General features: G+C 41.0%; 1 protein-coding gene and 1 pseudogene across 1 annotated transcript; one reads left to right on the forward strand and one right to left on the reverse strand.

The window, feature by feature from the left end:
* The first annotated feature begins 691 nt into the window (after nucleotides 1-691).
* On the forward strand, nucleotides 692-9,862 carry LOC119918109 (annotated as a pseudogene).
* Nucleotides 9,783-19,807, reverse strand: LOC119918111 (DENN domain-containing protein 11-like). Its single transcript, XM_038738652.1, has 9 exons — nucleotides 19,101-19,807; nucleotides 16,700-16,799; nucleotides 16,271-16,429; nucleotides 14,301-14,457; nucleotides 14,056-14,194; nucleotides 13,309-13,440; nucleotides 13,026-13,176; nucleotides 12,118-12,186; nucleotides 9,783-11,761 (listed from the first exon to the last, which is right to left on the reverse strand). Exons 1-9 carry the CDS (start codon nucleotides 19,501-19,503, stop codon nucleotides 11,566-11,568), a joined length of 1,506 nt encoding a protein of 501 aa, XP_038594580.1. The 5' UTR covers nucleotides 19,504-19,807; the 3' UTR covers nucleotides 9,783-11,565.
* Nucleotides 19,808-19,877: the final 70 nt, after the last annotated feature.

Here is a 19,877-nt window from a genome sequence, read left to right on the forward strand (position 1 = left end):
ATCCAGAAGATTATCCTCCTCAGCAATGCTCATATTTTAAGGAGGACATTATCCATTCAATAAATCCATCACACCCTCATTGCAGTCCATGGACTAGGCTCTATGAGTGAACAAAGCAATACATTAAGAAAAAAGAATAATATATAGAGGGCTCTCCAGATGTCTAGAAATACAGGTATACAGAAAGGTAGAAATGTTGTGTAGGCCTAAATGTTTTAGAAATTTTAAATGATAATTGACATGAAAAGATTTGGAAAAGGCATTTACTTAATTTTACTCAATCTTTGTTTAACGTTTACTTATTTATTGAATAAATGAAGACGAATAACTTCAATTACAGATGACTGCTGATTAAGGCTACCCGGAGAATACCTAATAAGCCTACTTTTTAAAACATTAAAACAGACATTTTATACGCTTGATCAGTGTAGGCCTAAATATGACACGCGGAGTGTAAATATACAGTGACAGGTTTAAAGCGAAGACGTGTAAACTGCTCAGATCTTGTCAACGTCTAATTGATTTTATGGATTTCTCTTCACAATGGTAAACGCGATGTGTGCTGGCTGATTGGTCAATGTCCTTCATTGGGCTTGTTTCAGTAGCGCGTGGGGATTTAAATGAGAGGCGGTGCTTGTCAAAGGGCCGAATAGATATTAGTGGTTGTGATTGAGCGCGTGAAAGAGTGAACATCAAAGTCTCGGGGACACCGGCACGTCACTCCTCCCTCTCTGTTTCCGGTCCAACTTACTATATTTTGTTGGAGCTGACGCTACTTTGTCACAATGTTTGACATGAAGAAGAGGAACAGTTTGGGCTGCAGCCGCGAGGCGGAGGAGTTCAGACGAGCGGCGGTCAGACGGAAAGTGAAAGGCGCTGCGGTTGACTGCCAGTCCTCACACACAGGTGAGGTACTTTACCAGTATTACTTTTATCCACATTAAGTATATCACATGTTCAGGCATTTTAAGAACTAATTACATGAACTGAAAGCGCTAAATATTGCAGACATCTTTGCGACATAAAAGTCAGCTTTTACCATAGTCTATAGTGTACAGTCCCTCTGTAGATAGCCTGTATCTCCTTTTGGGTTGGCTATGACATGAAGTTGGTAAGACATGAACTAATAAGACACTAAGAATTGATTCTATTAAAAATTAGAGTATTGGGGCTTTAATATGTTTTGCATTTGACAGGCTTCACAGCAAATGCAGAACTGCAATTGTAACAAGTTAGGAGTCCTGTTCTTGTCAGTGTAGAGAAGCTAGTGTTTTTAGTGCATTGTGCATGCAAGTATCTGAATTTAGGCACAGTTGGTGCCTGTTGGCTGCAGTAAAATCTCTTTCCCCTGATTCAGCCTGGACTTTGCCTGTTTGTCTTAAGACCAGCATTTGTCAATCCCTACAAACACACACACACAAAGCCGTTCTGTTCCCCTACTGAGGCAGAGCTATCTGTTTAGATTAGAGAAGTATGTTTGCTCCAATGGTACTGTCAGATGCAGGATTCAACAGTGCCATCCATCTCTCCGACCTGTAGGGTATAATGAAAATGACTCTTTGGCTTGGTGCAAGGCTTGTTGAAAACAAGCACACTTGCATAAACTTTTAAGGCCAACGTTTTTAATTTTTAAGATGAAATTAACATAGGCTTTTCTTTGCAAGAGGGAGGTTAAAAACCTGGAGAAGACGTCTCAGAACTTCACTCAGCTCGAATAAGCGTGTTGTTGAAGTATTCCTGTAAGGAATCTGCACACAATTACAGTATATTATTTTTTATTTCCAATATCTTTCCGTTCGTTAGAATATAACAAACTCCAATGTAGAAGCTTTTAAATTATGTATAAATTTGTAGCCTATAGCTGTAGCCTTCAACATGCATCCTCTAATTTTCTGTTAAGATTTTTTGCTTCAGCTGTCGTAAAAAATGCAACAGTCTGTTGGAATGATAGTAGGTCTACTCTATTTATTGAGACAAATGTGGAAGGTTGCCTCTTAGACGCTGCTATAATGTGTAAGACTGGCAAAGGTTTGACTTGATGGAGGAAAGAGAGAAGTGAGAAAGCAGAAGCATTACAATGTTGGGAAAGTAGGTTTTAGCCTTCTCCACATGACCAACGGATCTGTTACACTTGAGTAGAGCCAGGAGTGAACAGGCAAGCTTGTCTATGTTATACAAGTTATGGATTATCCTGCATTGAAATTTGGACATAAACTGCAGGTAGGAAAACAAACAGTTACACAATTTGAAAGTAGTAAGTTGTTGCTGTGAAGTAAGGATGTCAGTCAAAAGGAGAGTAATGAAGTCGCAGTGAATGCTGTGACGTGTTTAACATGCATACTGTTTTTTGAGGATCCTAATTGGATCAAAAACAATAGAAACCAAGAATAATATCTGTATCAGATATGCTTCATCTTCACCTGGAGCATTCTGTACATATAATATAGTATTGGGGCCAGGATTGATAGAAAAGAATAGCTGGCTCGGTGTGTGTGTGCATGAAGATGGAGTGGAGAGTACATTTAGCTTCATTCTGATTTTTTACCTTAGAAGGAAATGTTTGATAAACAGTTGGATCTGAAGGCTGATACCAATTGATTCACTTTATCAGCTCAAAGGGAAATAGATTAGCACTGTGGCGAAAAAAGAACATGCACTATAAAAACACCTCACAAACAGCCTCTGCATGACCGACTTAATACCAGTGACCACATACAGGATATCATACCATACAGGCAGAACAGTACAGTAATAAACAGGGCATAGTAGTGTACAGCAACACCATGCAGTGCTAAAAGAAAATAATGAATAGTATAAGTGCAGATGAAACATTTTAGCAATAACAAACAAGAGCTTAGTGACCGTACAATAAGGTCAGTTTTTCCATGTGCATGTAAGAAGGCTCAGGAGGAACCTCTGAATCATTCCCTCAAAATGGTTTAACTAAGATGTTGTATTTAGTTTCCTAGGATTTAGGTCCTCCAAAACAAATGCCAAGCCTAGGTCAGAATTCAAAATCAATATATTTTATTTTGATTATAGTCAAATATAGATAATATTTTAATAGAAAAATATGTAAAGTTCTTTTTAAAGACATTAAGATTTGTTTCACTACTTTATAATAGCGCAACCAAATAAATTGACACCTTGGGTTTCACCCAGTATAACTGTGAAAGAAGGTCTGTATACGGAAGTCATTGCCATGCAGTGTGGAAAAATATGTATGTATGGTTCAAGTAGTAACTGTAAACATTTTTTATTAGTGAGCAGTGGAGTGTGTGGCTCGTACAGCTGTGGCCGAGCTTGTGACAGGGTCTGTGGATCAGAACTGAAGTCTAAACCTTGTGTAGATGAATCCCGCAAAAGAAGCCCAGCTAGTGGATCACCTTTCAAACCACAAGGTAGGCTGAAGTCTACCAGCCTACATACATAACCTGAGAAATCAATCCTATCTAAGCAAGTCTATTACTGTAAGTCTGTCACGTATCCTAACTTAATGTGTTGTGGAGTATACTGTACCTTCGAGACATTGAACTATAATCATAAATTAGCTGTTTATCTCTTTCAGCACATCCTAAACCAACTCACCTCCAGAGTCCTTTGAGGGCAGGACAAGCTCAAGCACACAGTCCCACTGCAGGAAAATTACTGCCTCTACAAGTTAATGGCACAGAGCAAGACCAGAGTCCTAACAGAGGTTGTGTAGTTTCTGTTTCCTGTGCTAGCCCAGCACAAAACTGCCTAGGCTCCCCTAGTCCTGTCAGAGGAGGAAACAGCTTTTTCAATGGAGTATCTGGAGCATGTATCAGCCCTGCCAGACTTACTCAGGGGATTCCAAATCTTAAAAGCAGTCCAGTTTTAGGATCTCCCAGTCCAGGCAAAAGTGGCACTCAGACCTGTAGCCCATTAAGGGAAGGGTGGCACAACACTGCTAAGTTGTCCCCAAGGAACCAGAGCCTTCTGGCAAGAAAAGTGCGGACCCCCAGCCCTGTGCTGGGGAGGATGAGGAGCTATAGCCTTGCCAAGAACTCTAAATCCTGGCTAGGACTGCACAGAAGCCCAAGCAGCAACATGGAAGGACAAAAGAAGAGAGCGGGGAAATCCTTGAGTGTGCCTGACTTGATCTTTTACTTGGATGACAACAGGTTGGATTTTTTATTTGGTCCATGTCTGCACCTTGATTACCAGAATACCTTCCCGTAGCATGTACAGCACTATATAGAATCCAATCATTTGTGAATATTACTTTATTTTTGCAGGGTTCCCACCGAAAAAGTTGAACGCTCTCCACCGAAACCGCTGCAATCACCCGACTGCAACGTGCCAGCCATCACCATCAACTCAACAGTTAACCATAGACTCAGTCATGCCACAAATGAAGCCCATTTATTAAGCAATGGCAAAGAGCATTCTTCAGGACAAATGACTGGCATAGTTCAGTGGGAAGATTACATGGTAATAAATGGGATTGAAGTAAATGACACAATGGAAGAAGGCAAGATACCCGTAGGACATGGCTCCAAGTTTTCCTGCCAGTGGAATGAGGCAGCTACAAAAGATGGCGAGATTCACAAGGAGTCTAAAAGTGAACAAAATGATGAGCAGAAGATGAAAGAGTGGGGAAGTGAGAAAGATGAAGAGAACACAGAGCAGAAATTGTACAAGATAGCCAATGAACTCCTGCAGACAGAGAGGGCCTATGTGGCTCGTCTCCACCTGCTAGACCAGGTCAGTGTGTAATCTGTTTGTAGCCACCTCCACGAAAACGCAATGCATTTGATACTAAAAGAAAATTAGCTAGTTTTTCAATTGCCTGTTGTTCTTTAGCGATAGAACATTTCTAGTGTAGCAGATCAATAACTGTAAAATTAATTTGAGCGTGTCATGCCTCTGTAACTCCCATCGCAGGTGTTCTGCTCACGCCTAACAGAAGAGGCAGGCCGGGCTCATTTCCTCCCGAGGTGATAAGAAATATCTTCTCCAACATTTCCTCTATCTACTCCTTCCACAGCCAATTCCTGCTACCTGACTTGGAAAACTGCATCAGCCACTGGTAGGTGTTCATGTCATAAGGGTCCCAAAATATTTGTAGGGAAACGTTCCTACCATCTATATGCAAACCTATGTTCCACTCTTGTAAATGTGATTTCTCAGGAACACCTGGGGCGGGGAGAAAAAATCTGAATTTCACACACATGTTGACTGGGACAACACTATAAGTGACTAGCACAGTACGGGCTTTTCTCTATTCTCGGTATTGGAGCGAGCTTCACCTGCAGCTCATAGGTCTCTCATCAAAAAATGCCAGTAGAAAACAAAAGCACCGCATTTTGTGTAGTTGTACTATAATAATCCATCTTTACATAGTAATCAAGTACATGTGTACCTGTTTAGCCAATACATCTATGATAATCCTTCATTGAGCAGTTCAACAATGTATATTCACTGGAATTATACATACTGTATGGAAGTATTAACTACATAAATTTTGAGTTTGAACAAACATGGATGCAAACTGCAACTTTACTGGTTGGCCAAGGCATAAAACCACAAGTAAGTGTATTTTCATGAGTTTTTACTTACTTACTTTGGTCTTAAGCAAGTCTGCAGTGCAGTATTGGCAGAGCACCACCAGGGAAGATGCTGAATGTTTTGTCTTTATGTAGTTTACATCAGGACTTTCTGATATAATATCCAAACTCTTTAAGACCTTGACCTTCCCATTTCAACCAAACTAGGTATGAGAGCCCAGGCCTGGGTAATGTTCTCCTGCAACATGCACCCTTCCTGAGGATGTATGCCGACTATGTCAGAAACTTTGACCAGGCCTTGGAACTGGTGAAGACCTGGACCGAACGCTCCTCCGCCTTCAGAAACATCATCCAGGACATACAGGTAATCATCAAGAACATACTCAGCAGGGAATGCATCAGTACTTATTCCTATACACCTAAAAGTTCTGAGCAGGATGTGATGTATGCGTTTTTAGAGTCAGGAGGTGTGTGGCAGCCTGACCCTGCAGCACCACATGTTGGAACCAGTCCAGAGGGTTCCACGTTATGAAATGCTGCTCAGGGATTACCTGAAGAGACTGCCCGAGGATAACCCAGACTATGAGCTTGCTCACAGTAAGTATGCTAAACCAGTGCTTAATTGGTCAGTCTACCAATATCCTTCCTCTCAGTGTGTTTGTGTCAGATTTTTATGGTACCTTTCTTTCACTCATAAACTGCCTGTCTCTGCAACAAGGCATTATGTTCCTAATGAGCAGAATGAAATTCCTTTTTGTGTCCTACCTGCAGAATCCTTGCAGTCCATTTCCATGGCAGCCACACACTCAAACAGCGCCATCCACAAAGCTGTACGTTACCATTACATACCATAACATTTACCATCGTTCTAAGTAAGACCTCATCACGGTTACACAACACATTAGTTGTACTGAATGATTGATAGCTATGATTGTCTCCCTACAGATCGTTAACAGTGTTTCTTTTTCTTCCCTGTAGGAGAGCCTGAAACGGCTGCTGGAGATCTATGAGATGGTTGGAGAGGAGGAAGTGGTCAACCCGGCCAACGAGTTCATCAGAGAAGGTCGTCTACTCAAGCTTGCGGCCAGGAACACATCTGCCATGGAGAGGCACCTTTTCCTGGTTAGAATGCTGACATGTATTCAGAAACCGATGCAGACACACTTATTTTTTTTGAGATGAGGATCCATGAATCTTTTCAATCAAAAAATTTTTTGAATGTACATATCAACCCTTTTCTTTTATCTTTCTATCATAGAGAAATCCACAGATTATTTTAAACTGCACTTTTTCTACAGCATTGTAGTTAAGAATGGCCTAAAATGTATATTTAATATGGATTACAACTTTTCTCCACAGTTCAACAACTTTCTGCTGTGCTGCACTCCTAAGTTCAGTCTAGTTGGCCAGCGATTTACTGTCCGCTGCAGGATCGGGGTGGATGGCATGCAGGTGCAGCAGACCACCAATGAAGACCACCCATACACCTTCCAAGTCTCTGGAAAGGAGAGAACCCTTGAGCTGCAGACCAGGTGTGTGTGTGTGGAAGTGTATCATACCAGTTGAGATGTATGCATTTTTTACTTCTACTAAGGTTATGTTTTTGGTTCTTTGTTGTAGTTGACATCTCATGTTGCAAACATGTGTGCACAATACATCTAGAGGATTGTGCAGCTTTAGTAGAATGTGTTCTAGTTAGAAAGTACATGTATTTGATTTTCCATTTTAAACTACTCAACTTATTCAACATAATCTTATGTTTTAGGTACAGTTCTTTAAACCTATGTCCAATTTAATTGTACTTCATTGTTTTCGTGTGTGTGTGTGTGTGTGTGTGTGTGTGTGTGTGTGTGTGTTTTCAAGCTCTGAACAAGACAGAGATGAGTGGATAAAGGTACTGGGGATTTTTTATTTAGTGTTTGGTACAACATATTAAATATTATATGGATTAGAAAAAGATTCAGTAGAGTCAGTTGAGTTTTTTTAAAACAAGTTTTATCTCCAGGTAATTCAGGCAGCCGTTGACGTGTTTCAGAAGAAAAATTACACCTTCAAATTGGCTTCTAAGGAGTTGAATATAGAAGACCCAGTAAGTTTGATCATATTTCCCAAGGGGACTGTATATTTTTATAATCCACTCAGAAAATTCTGTAAGACAATAAAACATGCAAGCTGATGTGCATGTGTTTTACAGACGGAGGAACTCGGCCGACGTGCCCCTCGCTGGATCAGGGACAACGAGGTGACCGTGTGTATGAAATGCCAGGAACCTTTCAACGCGCTTACCAGGAGAAGACATCACTGCAGAGCCTGTGGCAGCGTAAGTGACGAGATGTGATAGCTTTGCGCCTGACACTCAATCCAGGCAAAATCTAATTTTGGAACAATAACGGTTTCTCTGCTCACCAGGTGGTGTGCTGGAAGTGTTCAGACAATAAAGCGGCTTTAGAGTATGACGGAAACAAGCTGAACAAAGTGTGCAAAGCCTGCTACTCCATCCTGACGAGTCGGAGAGGGGAGCGTGTGGAGGGAAAGAAGAACAAAGTACTAGAGGTGAGGCTTGTGTTTTTTTGATTATTAATTTTTTTTAATTTTTTTTTTTAATGGTTATGTCAAGGGTTTAGCTTTCAAATCAATGAAAATCATACCCCTTAGTCAATTTTGTACTCTATGTAACAGTTTGTATTTTTTTCTAGTTCATCATTACTGCACATGATTTGAATTGATTTAGACTTACTGGAGTCACAAAGACAAGCTCGCTCTCCAATGCAACAAAGGCTGTGGTGGATTAAACCAACTTGACGAACGTTTTGTAAAAGCTGACAATGCATTTCTAGTTTGGTATATTCTGCATAGAAGAGGGAAGTCTGGAAAAGAGGGGAGACACATTTATGTTGCACTCAGGTTTCCCTTAGGCCGTGCATAACAATGGACATAAGTCCTAAACAGCATTTTGTTTTCTTGTATGTGTGGTCTCTCAGCTGGGGGCATCTCCAGTGTCCAGTGACTGCACAATGAGTGGCTTCCTGCTGGATAGTGACAACCCAAAGATAATAGATGTGATCTGTTATCCCCAGGACTGAACCTTATGTCCTCTATCTGTACACTGCTCCACAGGTAAGGTATCTCTGTGATGGAGAATAATGTTAATGACACAAAGTGCTGCTTTTTATTGTCCTTGAAATTATTATATAAGAGTCTATTGCATTTTATTTTCAAATGTTGAGTAATGATGCCACATACTCCTTTTTGTATTTAAAAAAAAAAAAGGGGAAACAGTGAAAAGCTGTTGTGCAGTCAACCACACAAACCGATTCCGAAAGATGATTTGGAGACAACTAAAGCCTTGAGAGTATTCCCTGCTTCTTTTATGAATTAAATCCACCAGCAAAAAAACATTAAATGTGGACCAGGTGTCTACAGTAGATTCCTTTTTATAAGGAATGTGGTAGCTTGAGAAAAGAACAAACTAGTATAAAGTGTCCTATGGTGGTGTGGAGAGCGCAAAAATCCCCCATAGGCTTTCAGTTGGGTTGACTGAACAGGTGACTGCGAGGATCATAACACACAATTCATCACACAAATCATTTTCATAGTCATCAAACCATTCAGCAACCCCATGTGCCATCCATTTTTGTTATCCTCCACTCATTTATTTGGGTTTTCCCATAAAATGTCCAAAAACTCTTCTTGCTACTTTTTAACATCTACAAACCACTGACTGGTTTGTTTCCATTAGGGGTGCCGTCGAGTGGAAAAAGTGACTCACTTCATATCCTGTATTAGGAAAGAGAGCACACTATTCTATTGCAACCTCACTGTGAGACTTCACCCCCATCCAGGGTGTGAAGCCCCTATCCTGTATACCTGTACTGGGCTGCAGTGTGGAGGATTCCCCTCAGGAGCTGGAGGGTCAGACTTGTTTCTCTTTAAGACAATCCAAAACCACCCACACTTTGCCCTGCGATGGCCTGGACCTCAAACAGAGCTGACTGACGTCATGGGCACACACTGTGGCTATGACATCACCACCAATGGCTCCAGATGTGGGATTAATCGTAATGTCAATGATGGAAGTGTCTCAAGTGGTGAGGAATGTATCATCAGTGGCAACAAGTAAAACCACTCATGAATGTTTGAGGTTAGGCGCTATGGAAAGTTCTCATAGCATGCACATGAACAAACGTCAACAGACAAAACAAGTCCATTGATGTTTGAGAGGAAGGGCACCTCAAAAATACGAGAACTGTATTTATCTTACAAGTGGTGATGCACTTTATTTCTGAAATGATTTGCAGTAAAATAAATAAAGTGAAGGTGTTTTAACATGAGTCAGACTATCCCTTCAAATACAAAGACTGCTGCTTCAGCTCTGTACAGCTTGTCTAAAGGTGCCATGCGATGTGGCGTGAAAATATGCTCAAAGTTGTTTTCTTACAACGGACAGTTGAACACATAATTGCATGAGGGTTTCAGTGATACACAGAGGCTCTGTGGGACCATAATTGTCTTATAAAACACATTCAGCTGATCCCATTTCTTCACAGATAATGTTACAGCAATTCAATATTTACACTTAAAACAATTTACAGCTAAACAAACTAAAAAAAAAACATACATTACCAATACATTTAAAAATAATTAAATTTATAAAAATGATCACTGTAAATCAGACAATATCTGAATGATAACCTTTAGCTTGTTGTAGGAGTACATCTTGTATTGGGCACAAAGCCCATGGAGTTACCAAAGCTCAGGGTTAGTTTAGTATGTGTCAAGAAGAGAATGCTAATTAACTTCTCTGTTTTGCTGTTGATGTAGCCGAAAGTATATACTGCTATAGTGTGCTTTGAAATGTACAGATCTTAACATTTACTAAACCGATTCTCTATTATCTATTTTGCAGATGGTAGCTGTTTTAAAAAAAAAAATAAAAAAAAACATTTGCTCATTGTCTCTGAATTGAGAGAATCCTCAATGTGAACTCACCCCCTGAAGGCCTGTCTTGACACTAGAGCTGCAAATACAACTGGACATTTGAATAAAGCATTAAAGACTACAACAGTACTCTTTGTGTTTCAACTTATTCATCTAAACTGCAGGCCCAGCTGACAGCCAGCGTGAAATAAGCCATTTTATATTGCCTCCATGTCAAAGTGGACACTACGCTTGTCTGTTGGGACATCATTAGTCTAAACATTACATGGCAAACGTCATTTGTCGCATTAAGTTCCACTTAAAAAGCAGTGCTTACAGACATGGCTCCTGAAAACAAAGGTTTGACCTGCTTATAATGACATAAGTTAGATTTCCAGAGAGGAGGCCCTGACTCAAAATGAGATGTTTAAATCCAGCACTTGATACAAAGATAGCAACACTGGCAGAGAGGCGGACCTCATATCACACATATGCTGACACACTGTACATAAGAGGGGGAAAAAACAGTATTATTTACAGGAAGGCTACCTCTCTTTTTCACTTTCATACATTAATCCTCAGTATACTTTCTTTCACTAAAAATCTCCATATCACTGGCTTCTTGGAAGAAGTTTCTTGACCTGTCATTCAACTTGATGTGTGAGTACAGTTCAGGCCACTTTAGAGCTCTTATCATCTTGCGTTTGGACCTGCCATCCATGGCATTCATACACGGCTCATTGTTGAAATACTGCAGCTGTATCTGATTCAGAAAATCACTTTCAGTCAGCCAAGAGTCAGTAATCCATCTTAACGGTGAGTTTATCTCTATGAGGCTGTATTAAGTAATAGAATTGACCGCATCACTCTTGGTTATTATACGTGAGAGTTGGTAGTGTTGCTCTTTCCATCAGGTTGTGAGCGAGAAGAAACCACATTTAACAAAAGACGCCCCGGAAGGCATACAACAAGTTATACCAGAGAAATTTCTGCAGGCCCAAACTGTCCTGAAGACTCCAAGAAGCCAGTAGTGCAGCACTCACAGTTCAATCAATGCAAATCAACCCCCTTTTAAAACTAGCAGTGATGAAAGGTGGAAAGATGGTCATCTGATGTCTCAACTGCAGCACAGCTGCTCTGACACAAGCAGGGTGTCATAGCCATAGATCTCCATCAGGTGGAGCAGGAACAGCCTGTCTCCATGGGGATCCAGACCCATGGCCCTCACAGTCTCCTGGGTCAGTGTGGGATCGGGGCTCCCGGCCACCTCACTGAGGGTCTGGAAAATCCTGTTGTTCTGCTCCAAGAAAAACCTGGATACAATTTAGAAGGAAGGTGGTAGTTTGAGATGTTGTTACCTGCAAACTATACTTTTTCAGTTTGTTTTGTTCCCTGTGTCCTGTATGCTTTCCTCCTACATTCCTCTGGTTTTATTTCATGTCTCTATGCTGAATAGCAACAGTGATCACAGGGAAAAAGCACTCAAATCAGCACAAACTGCGACTGTGAGAGAAGGAAAAAAGGTGCGGAGATTCTGCCAGGGCCATTAACTCTTTGATTAAAGTTTAATTTACATTAAGTTTAGTAACTGTGCTCGCCGTTCTTCAAACAGTGGTTAATAGGTAGTTACCACACCACGAGGTGGTTAAATGAATCATGTTGTACTTACAGAATAAAGAGATCCTCTTCACTGGACACACAGTCTCCATTCTCCTCCTGGGAGTATAGCAACATCTGCCTACACACACACACACGCACACACACTTTATTTCTAGCTGATCCTTTGAAAAGGAGAGTGCACTATTTGTGATTCATAAATACATATGGAGTATGTACTTGTAGTAGTGGGACATATGCATGTGTTTTAGTTAAGAAACAGTAAAGTTTATGCTAGCATCTTAGTTACTTAAGTGGTGTTTTGTTAGCATGACAAAATTCTAATACAATGTTAACATGCTAAATTTATGTTATGTTATTATGTTGGCAGATATAATGGTTACTATCACCATCTAAGTATAGTGTTTTAGCATGCTAACATTTGATAATTAGCAGTAAACACAAAGTACAGCTAAGCCTGAAGACAGATGAGGTATGTCATTAGTTTTCCGGTATTTGGTCAAAATCCAAAGCAATGGACAAACCTTTGAATTGTCAGTAGCACCAGATGCAAAGTTAAGGGATCATGATAAATGTCTATACAAAATGTCATAGTAATCTATTCAATATTTGTGGAAATATGTCAGTTTGGACTAAAGTAGTGGACCGACATCCCTAAGGCCACACTGCTATAAATAAATAAAATTACTTTGTGAAAGATTCTGCTGCAAAGAAGGATGGTGCAGCAGGATGGTGTATGTGTGACTGACTCAAAATAAACTGCCAATATTCATGGTAATAAAAGGAACATGTTACAGAGTGAAACAGTGTGGCTTATGGATATACATTTTAGTTGTTTTTATTGATCGTTTTGGTCTTTTTATGGGATTTGTTGACAATAAGAATAATGTAGATATATATTCTTTGTAAATTATTGTGAAGTGTAAGCAGTACACCTCTTGTGTTAGCAGTGTTACCTACCTCTGCTCGGTGAGTTTGCGATATTTCTCCCTGTCTGCGGTGCTGAGGCGGAGCAGAGGCTTCAGGCCGTCTCTGCAGGTCTTTACATTCTGATTGTCTACATACACATCATACAGATCCTTCTTCTCCTCAAAGATCTTCTCAGTAGTACCTAAGCATGCAAACACACACATAGGAAGATTTGAGATACAGAAGATGCTAATCATACCTGCAAAATAAGTAAATTAGTCATTTTTCAGTGGGGCTTTTCGCAAACATTAACATGGTTTGAGCATCCACTCACATGCTACGTAGGAGAGCTCGTTCTCCAGGGCACTGATATCGGCCACATTAACATAGAAGAAGGGGCGGAACTCGGGCACAGTGATGCCGATGCCGGGTATGGAGATGTTTGCCAGGCAACAGCAGCAGTACACTGAAAGGGAAGAGGGGGTGGAGGGTGAAATTACGCACGTGAGTGTGGGAGAGAAAGAGAGCAATGTGTGCATGACGTCTCGGCTGTCCATCACTGATACAGCTGGAAAGGAACTGGGTGTACGCTCTTGTAAAATCCTCACACTCATACAATGAATGAGTAAAAGACACAGTTTTCTGAATAGGTTTAGCAGGCTACAGAGCTTTAAAGATCATGTAAACCTTTTTAGAAAGTAAAAACCTGAAAATAATCTTCATCTACTTTTGATGATTTTTAAATTAAAGGAATGTGTTAGTTGTACACTTTGAGAGTTTAAGAACAGATTCAACAAACCAGATAAAACATGTTAACAATGAGCTTTAGGAGAGCTGGTAGGCGGATGTTGTTATCTTCAGACAGAGCTAGGCTAGTGGTTTTCCCCTGCTTCCAGTCTTATTGCTAATCTACTGCAAACAGCTACTGGCTCCAGCTTTATATTGAATGGACAAACACGTCATCAGTATCAGTCTTCTCATCTGACTAGGTAAGTAAGCAAATACGCATAATTCCGAAAATGTCAAACTATTCCTTTAAACTTCTATTCAAACCCTGTGAATAAATCCAAATGTTTCTCACCTCTGTAGCAGACCACGCCCACTGGTGGAGGGGAGAAGATGAGGATGCGTCTGCGTAGGAGAGCCAGTTTCCACAGCACCATGATCTGCTCCCCGAAGAAGCGGATGAACTGGGACATACAGCCTGCAGGGTGGGTGATCTGGTCCAGAGGTATTCAAACACAGAGGCGCAAAAGGTTTCTGAGTAATGTAGTAATGGTCACAGCCAGAGACATGTAGTTGCAGAAGTGGAAATGTCCCTCCTACCTTCATCTCAGGGTGCATGCTGTGATTGATTGCAGCTCCCCAGGCATTGGCTGGACATGTAGTAATGACACCATCACCACTGGGGGGCAGAAGTGCTCTCTTGTCCTCATAGAAGGCCTCCAGGGGAGAGTAGTGGCCTGGGGACTGAAGCTGGAGCCTGGAGCAGGGGACAAGTAATGACATCCAATTATGTCAACATAGACGTTAACGCAGCACACTGATGGCAGACACACATTAATACTTAAGAAATTTAGGAAAATGTTTAAATTTTTATGTTAAACACATGTAAATGACAATTGATGTTTCCCAGACACTGGATGGCAGTCTGGGAAATATTTGCTCCCAAAGTACAGAGACATAGCTAGACCTCGACTATGCCTATAGAATGTGAAATGTTTATATAAATTAAGGCTTTGTTAATTTTTCTGCAACCACTAACCATTTCACCATTTAGTATTCCCACTATACCAGAAAGAGGGAAGAAGAGAGAGATGAAAAAAGGGAAGGCATCAATAAATGCCTAACTATTTTAACCACCTCGTGATCAACAGTGAGCCCTTTATATAACGGCTACAGCAGTCAGCAGATGGGGAATCTAGAGCTAAGTGGGGAATGATGAGGAAGGAGCATGACCGCTGCATGACTCGAGGCCAGGAGAGGCCAGAGTGTGGGAAATGTGGAGAGGGAAGAGAGGAGGATCAGGGAAAGTAAAGAGGAAGAGGGACTGAATATAGAGAGGGAGGTGTGTGACAAATCTTGGGATGTAAAACTGAAGTACAGGGGCCTGTCCGCACCAGCAGAATGATTAATGGAGTCTAAAGATAGTGGAAGGGCTGCTGAAGGAGATCTTTGAGAAAGAGAAAACAGTTGTCATGGAAAGTGTGAGAGTGGTCAATTTGAGATGAGGGAAAAGAAGGAAGAAGAACTAGGGTAAGAGTTAAAAAGCCCCACGAGCGGCCCCTAGAGGCCATACCTGTGTGTACTGCCATACTTAAAGCATCTTACTAGTGGGACCCAACAGACAAGTGCATTCTGATATATAGAACATATGTGGAGCAACCATATAAAAGCTTTTTTTTATATTTATTAATAATTCTTTAACTGACAAGGATATATTTTCTAGTTTCACTTGTTTGGTAATTGTGACTAATACTTTGTCGTTCCCCCGTGGTGCCAATAATAACCAGTGGATGTGAACATAGACGTATTCAGTGTTGAATGACAAAACAATAAAAAACAATAGCAAACATATCACAATATAGCTATCATTTTAATATAATTTGATTATGTTATTGATTATTTTATCACTTTATTCTAAAATTACTCCTCAGACTTTCGTAGTATCCTAACTGTACTCAGTTAAGTGAAATCTAGGATCTCCCTTGTGAAGACAAATTAATCGTTTTGTTTGGAGACAGCATCTTTAAGCTATGCTCAAACAGTTAATTACAGGACAAAATATAGTGAGAAAAATTTAACTAAATAAGATTTTAATCATCAATTAGTCATTTACCATGCACACATTTGGTGGTTCCACCTTCTCAAAAACTATGTTTTGCTTTTGTTTCATAAGCTGATCTCAACTTTAAAGCCAACATGGAACATCTTTAAAGTGCAAATGTGAAATTTGGAAATCTACAAAGTTCATGACAAGGAGGGGAAACGTACTATCCAGACGAAGATCGAGTGATAAGTTCAAAAAGCTACAGCTACTAAATAATTGTTGACTGAAAATCTTTGTGTTTTGAAAAGTTGGTTGGACAAAACAAGCAATTTTTCTGTGTACCTCGGGCTGTGGTAAACTGTGAATGGGCAAATTGTTACTGATTAATCCCCAAAAAAGATTAATTATTAATGAAGGTTATCATTAGTCGCAGCCCTGTTTCTAAGTCTGCTGTTCAGTGAAAGTTAACAAGCTCCCGCCAAGTGCATAGGCAGACCACTTTGTTGAACAAACTAGCTCCTCTTACCGAACCTGGTGCTCCAGGAAGCTCATGTAGCGGTAGAGCAGGGTGTAGGAAGGAGAGAGGATCCCTACCGACTTCATCCTCGCCCCCCTCTCCACCGTGCTCTCGACTGGCATGTTGGCAAAACAGGCGAGGCCAAAGTAGCAGCCCTTCCGGAAGTAGCTGTGGATGGAGGGGAGACATGGAGACAGACGAAGCCATGAGTCATGAAAAGCAAAGGCACTGCCAGATGGCTGGGCTTCTTTTTTTTTTTCACCGGGCAACACTTTCTGTCATTCTGTCCTGCCAGGAAGAAGACATGGGCCCGCATCCTAATGCTCTAAATCAGCTTCCCTCACTTGGTTGTGTCCTTGTAAAGATATAAAGAAGATGAACAACTTCTTCTGCTTTGCAAATGCTTGTACTGATCGCACATGCATAAACATAACTTACATGAAGTCTGTGGTGACTCGGTGGGAGCCGCTGGCGATGGCTTTGAACTCCACTCCCTCCAGATCCATGTCTTTGGGCAGACACCACTCCAGCATGTTTCCTATCACACCCACACAACAGAGAGATCATATTAAAACACACAGGCGAGCAGACAAAACACTGATACACGACCAGACTGTAAATATATTATCGCATTATTTCTGACACAGCCCATCTGGATTCCTTGGAATTCATTCTGTGTCAGTTGGGCGCTGACGCTTGAGCGGGCAGCTGAGCAAATACGGCCTGATAGGAGACAGAGAAAGTGACTCAGCCTGTGCGGGTTTTCAATCTAATCATTAGCTACATGTATCAGTCAATGGAGTTTGCTAAAGATATGAGTTGATCGGTTACCACAGAGCCACCTGTGGCTCAGCACCAGGGATGCTCTATTGCCACTTTGACAGCTGTTACTGACTTGAAGCATTTAACTTTGAGTGTCATGCAGTGCAAAGTGCCAAAGCGCCTAAAGCTATTTCCTGTACACACAGACCAGCAATAAAAGGTTAAAATTACATTTTCCATTTCATTACACATCACATTTGTGAACAAAAACACAAAATCTGAATGCTTTGCTTTGATTTGTGATGATTTATGTGTGTTAAGAAATTATCCTTAAAACGCTATTTTGTCTAAGCATTCGGTCTGCCTTTTATAGCATTATTATAGGTGAAATATTTGAATGAATCCTAATCCTATTCGAATTAATCCTCTACTTGTACTAGTACAGTGTAGACTACATTTTTAAGTCTCATTTGTTAACTTAAAAATAAGGAACCACTGTTGCATCTCTTTCCACCCTTTCCATCCTTCTCTTGCCTCATTTCCTGACAGTTCTCTGCTGTAATCTCTGTGATAAAAACGGTTAAATAAGAGTGAAAATATATGGGGAAAATATAATATTTTCTGTCAGATTAGCTCTAATGAAAAACAACATGTATCAGGGAATTCAAGGCACATAAGCTATAAAAATGTTTTAGGGTGGATTGGTATTTTAAATAAGTAGGGATGGGGCAAATTTTTATGTGTTTTGTGATATCTTGCCAAAACACTGTCATAATAGTGTCTGCTTTGTTGTGATGCTGAGGCGGAGGTATGTTTTTATTTATGATTTACCATTAGAGTAAGATTTGAGTGCAAAACTGAAGATGTTTTGGTGTAAGCACTCAAAATACAATGGCTCTGTGCAATTTGTACCACACTGTTTCATCTTGGTTGTTTGTAAAATTCTGCAACTGGAGCCTTTCCTCTCCTCAGCCTTTCTGAAAATATATCACGAGTCTACAGAGCTGCAGCCGATCCACCAGAGCAGCTTCACGTGGAAATTGTAAAGCCTTTTCTGTGAAAAGAAGCAAAGTCCTGGAACTCACTACCCAATCACTTGAAATTTGCGGCAAACTTCACCACTTTTAAGAGGGCTATCAAATCCTGGTTAATTCAGCGACAAACCTAAATGTGTGCTTTATTGTTCATGTACTCTTCTTTTAACCTCACTGTTTTAATCTCTTCTTTTCATAAAAATCCTTCTAGGTACTGTTTCAAATTAGCATCCCTATAACACTATTATATTATAAGATGCATTGAATAACTGCTTTCAGTTTGTTTATTTATACTGCATCTGTCCCTACTGAATAAACCATAAATATATAATATATTCCTCTGTAGGTACACATGCAATGCCCCATGGCTTACAGTCATAGATAACAGATTGACCTGCTATTCTGTTAATATGCTGATGTGTATTGCTATTCATGAGTTACCTTCTGAATCCTTGCTCTAGTATTGGGGAAACATGTGGCATCATCAGCTCATTAGTGGACCTACAGTCTAGGGTAACAATATTGACTGTACAGACCAGGAATTGATCCAGCTAATCGACCTGGAGTCTTATTTGTTGGCTTCAAACTGAGGCCTTTCCCGCAAAGCCCTTATCAGACTGTGTGACATGGTGGTGGAGTGCTGATATCAATGACCCTTCCACTGAGCAAATATATATAAAAAGAAAAAAAGCCTTTAACATGCCCCTCATTCAATATGTATACTCTGCAGGAAAAACCATTGATTTCCATCACAGAGCTCATCCTGACATTTTGACAGGTCTGCTCTGTAGTAAGACAACAGAAGGTCCAAATCTTGTTTCTAAACTGCACGGGCAGGTCAGAAAAAGCCACACCTGTAGGAGAAGGTGCTGCAGACTTAGTAGAAACATGCGCTCTTCATTTTGGGCGTCAGAAACAAGAATTGCTTGCATTAGACGAGACAGGCGTCTGTTTTTGTCTGTGATCCTCCCTTTTTATGCAAACATTTTCTATTTTATTTAATATAGCAATGGTAATTCCTTGTTGCATATTTTATGTCCCACCTGATCTGGTATTGAATGTGACCACAAAGACCGACATAATCTGGTCCTTTTCCTCCCATTTCACCATCCTGTCGTCCAGCGACACCTCCCTCGATCCCGAATCCGAGAGGTGCTCCTCGCTGTCGGGACACGGCGCTTCATTCTGGCCCGCCGGGGTGCTGGAGGTCGCGGGTGGGGCGCCGCAGCCGTCTGCGTTGGAGACAGACCTGCAGGGAGAGGGACCCCCTGGACCGCTGCTCCACCCAAACCCCGGCGCGGAGCATCCTGGTGAGGCACGACTGTTGGAGGGGCTCGCCAGTCTGTCCTTGGCGTGTGCCGCCGCCGGTGCCGCGTCGCCGGGCTTCTCCGCGGACGGAACCTCCTCCCAGTCCAGCAGAGGGGCTCGGTCCGACCGCTCTACCATCCTGTCGGCGGTCCCGCCTCGTCAGTCTGACCGCGGATTGTAAATGATGTCTCAGCCGACAGGCACCAGGTTCATCCGTAGATAATTATAGCTCAGAGCAATTCCCGCATTGTAAAGTTATTCTAAACTGTTTTTTAAAAAAGCTTGCATTTTGCATAAAATGAACGTTACGCGTAGCAGATTTCACATCTATGTTTATACTCTTTCTTGTCTGAGGTGTTCGTAAAATTGATGCTGTTGAGAAAGGACAACTCCTTCGTCTAATGTGAGTTGCATTCAAAACAATTCACCAGTTACTGTCACATTTCCCTCACCGAGAATAGCTATTGAACATTTGTGAACATGTATCCGTTTTGTCTTCTTGAATGTAACCT

This window comes from Micropterus salmoides, unplaced genomic scaffold, assembly GCF_014851395.1.
Source record: "Micropterus salmoides isolate LMB-PRFRI ecotype aquatic unplaced genomic scaffold, ASM1485139v1 Ms_hic_scaffold_23, whole genome shotgun sequence".
Lineage (NCBI taxonomy): Eukaryota > Metazoa > Chordata > Actinopteri > Centrarchiformes > Centrarchidae > Micropterus > Micropterus salmoides.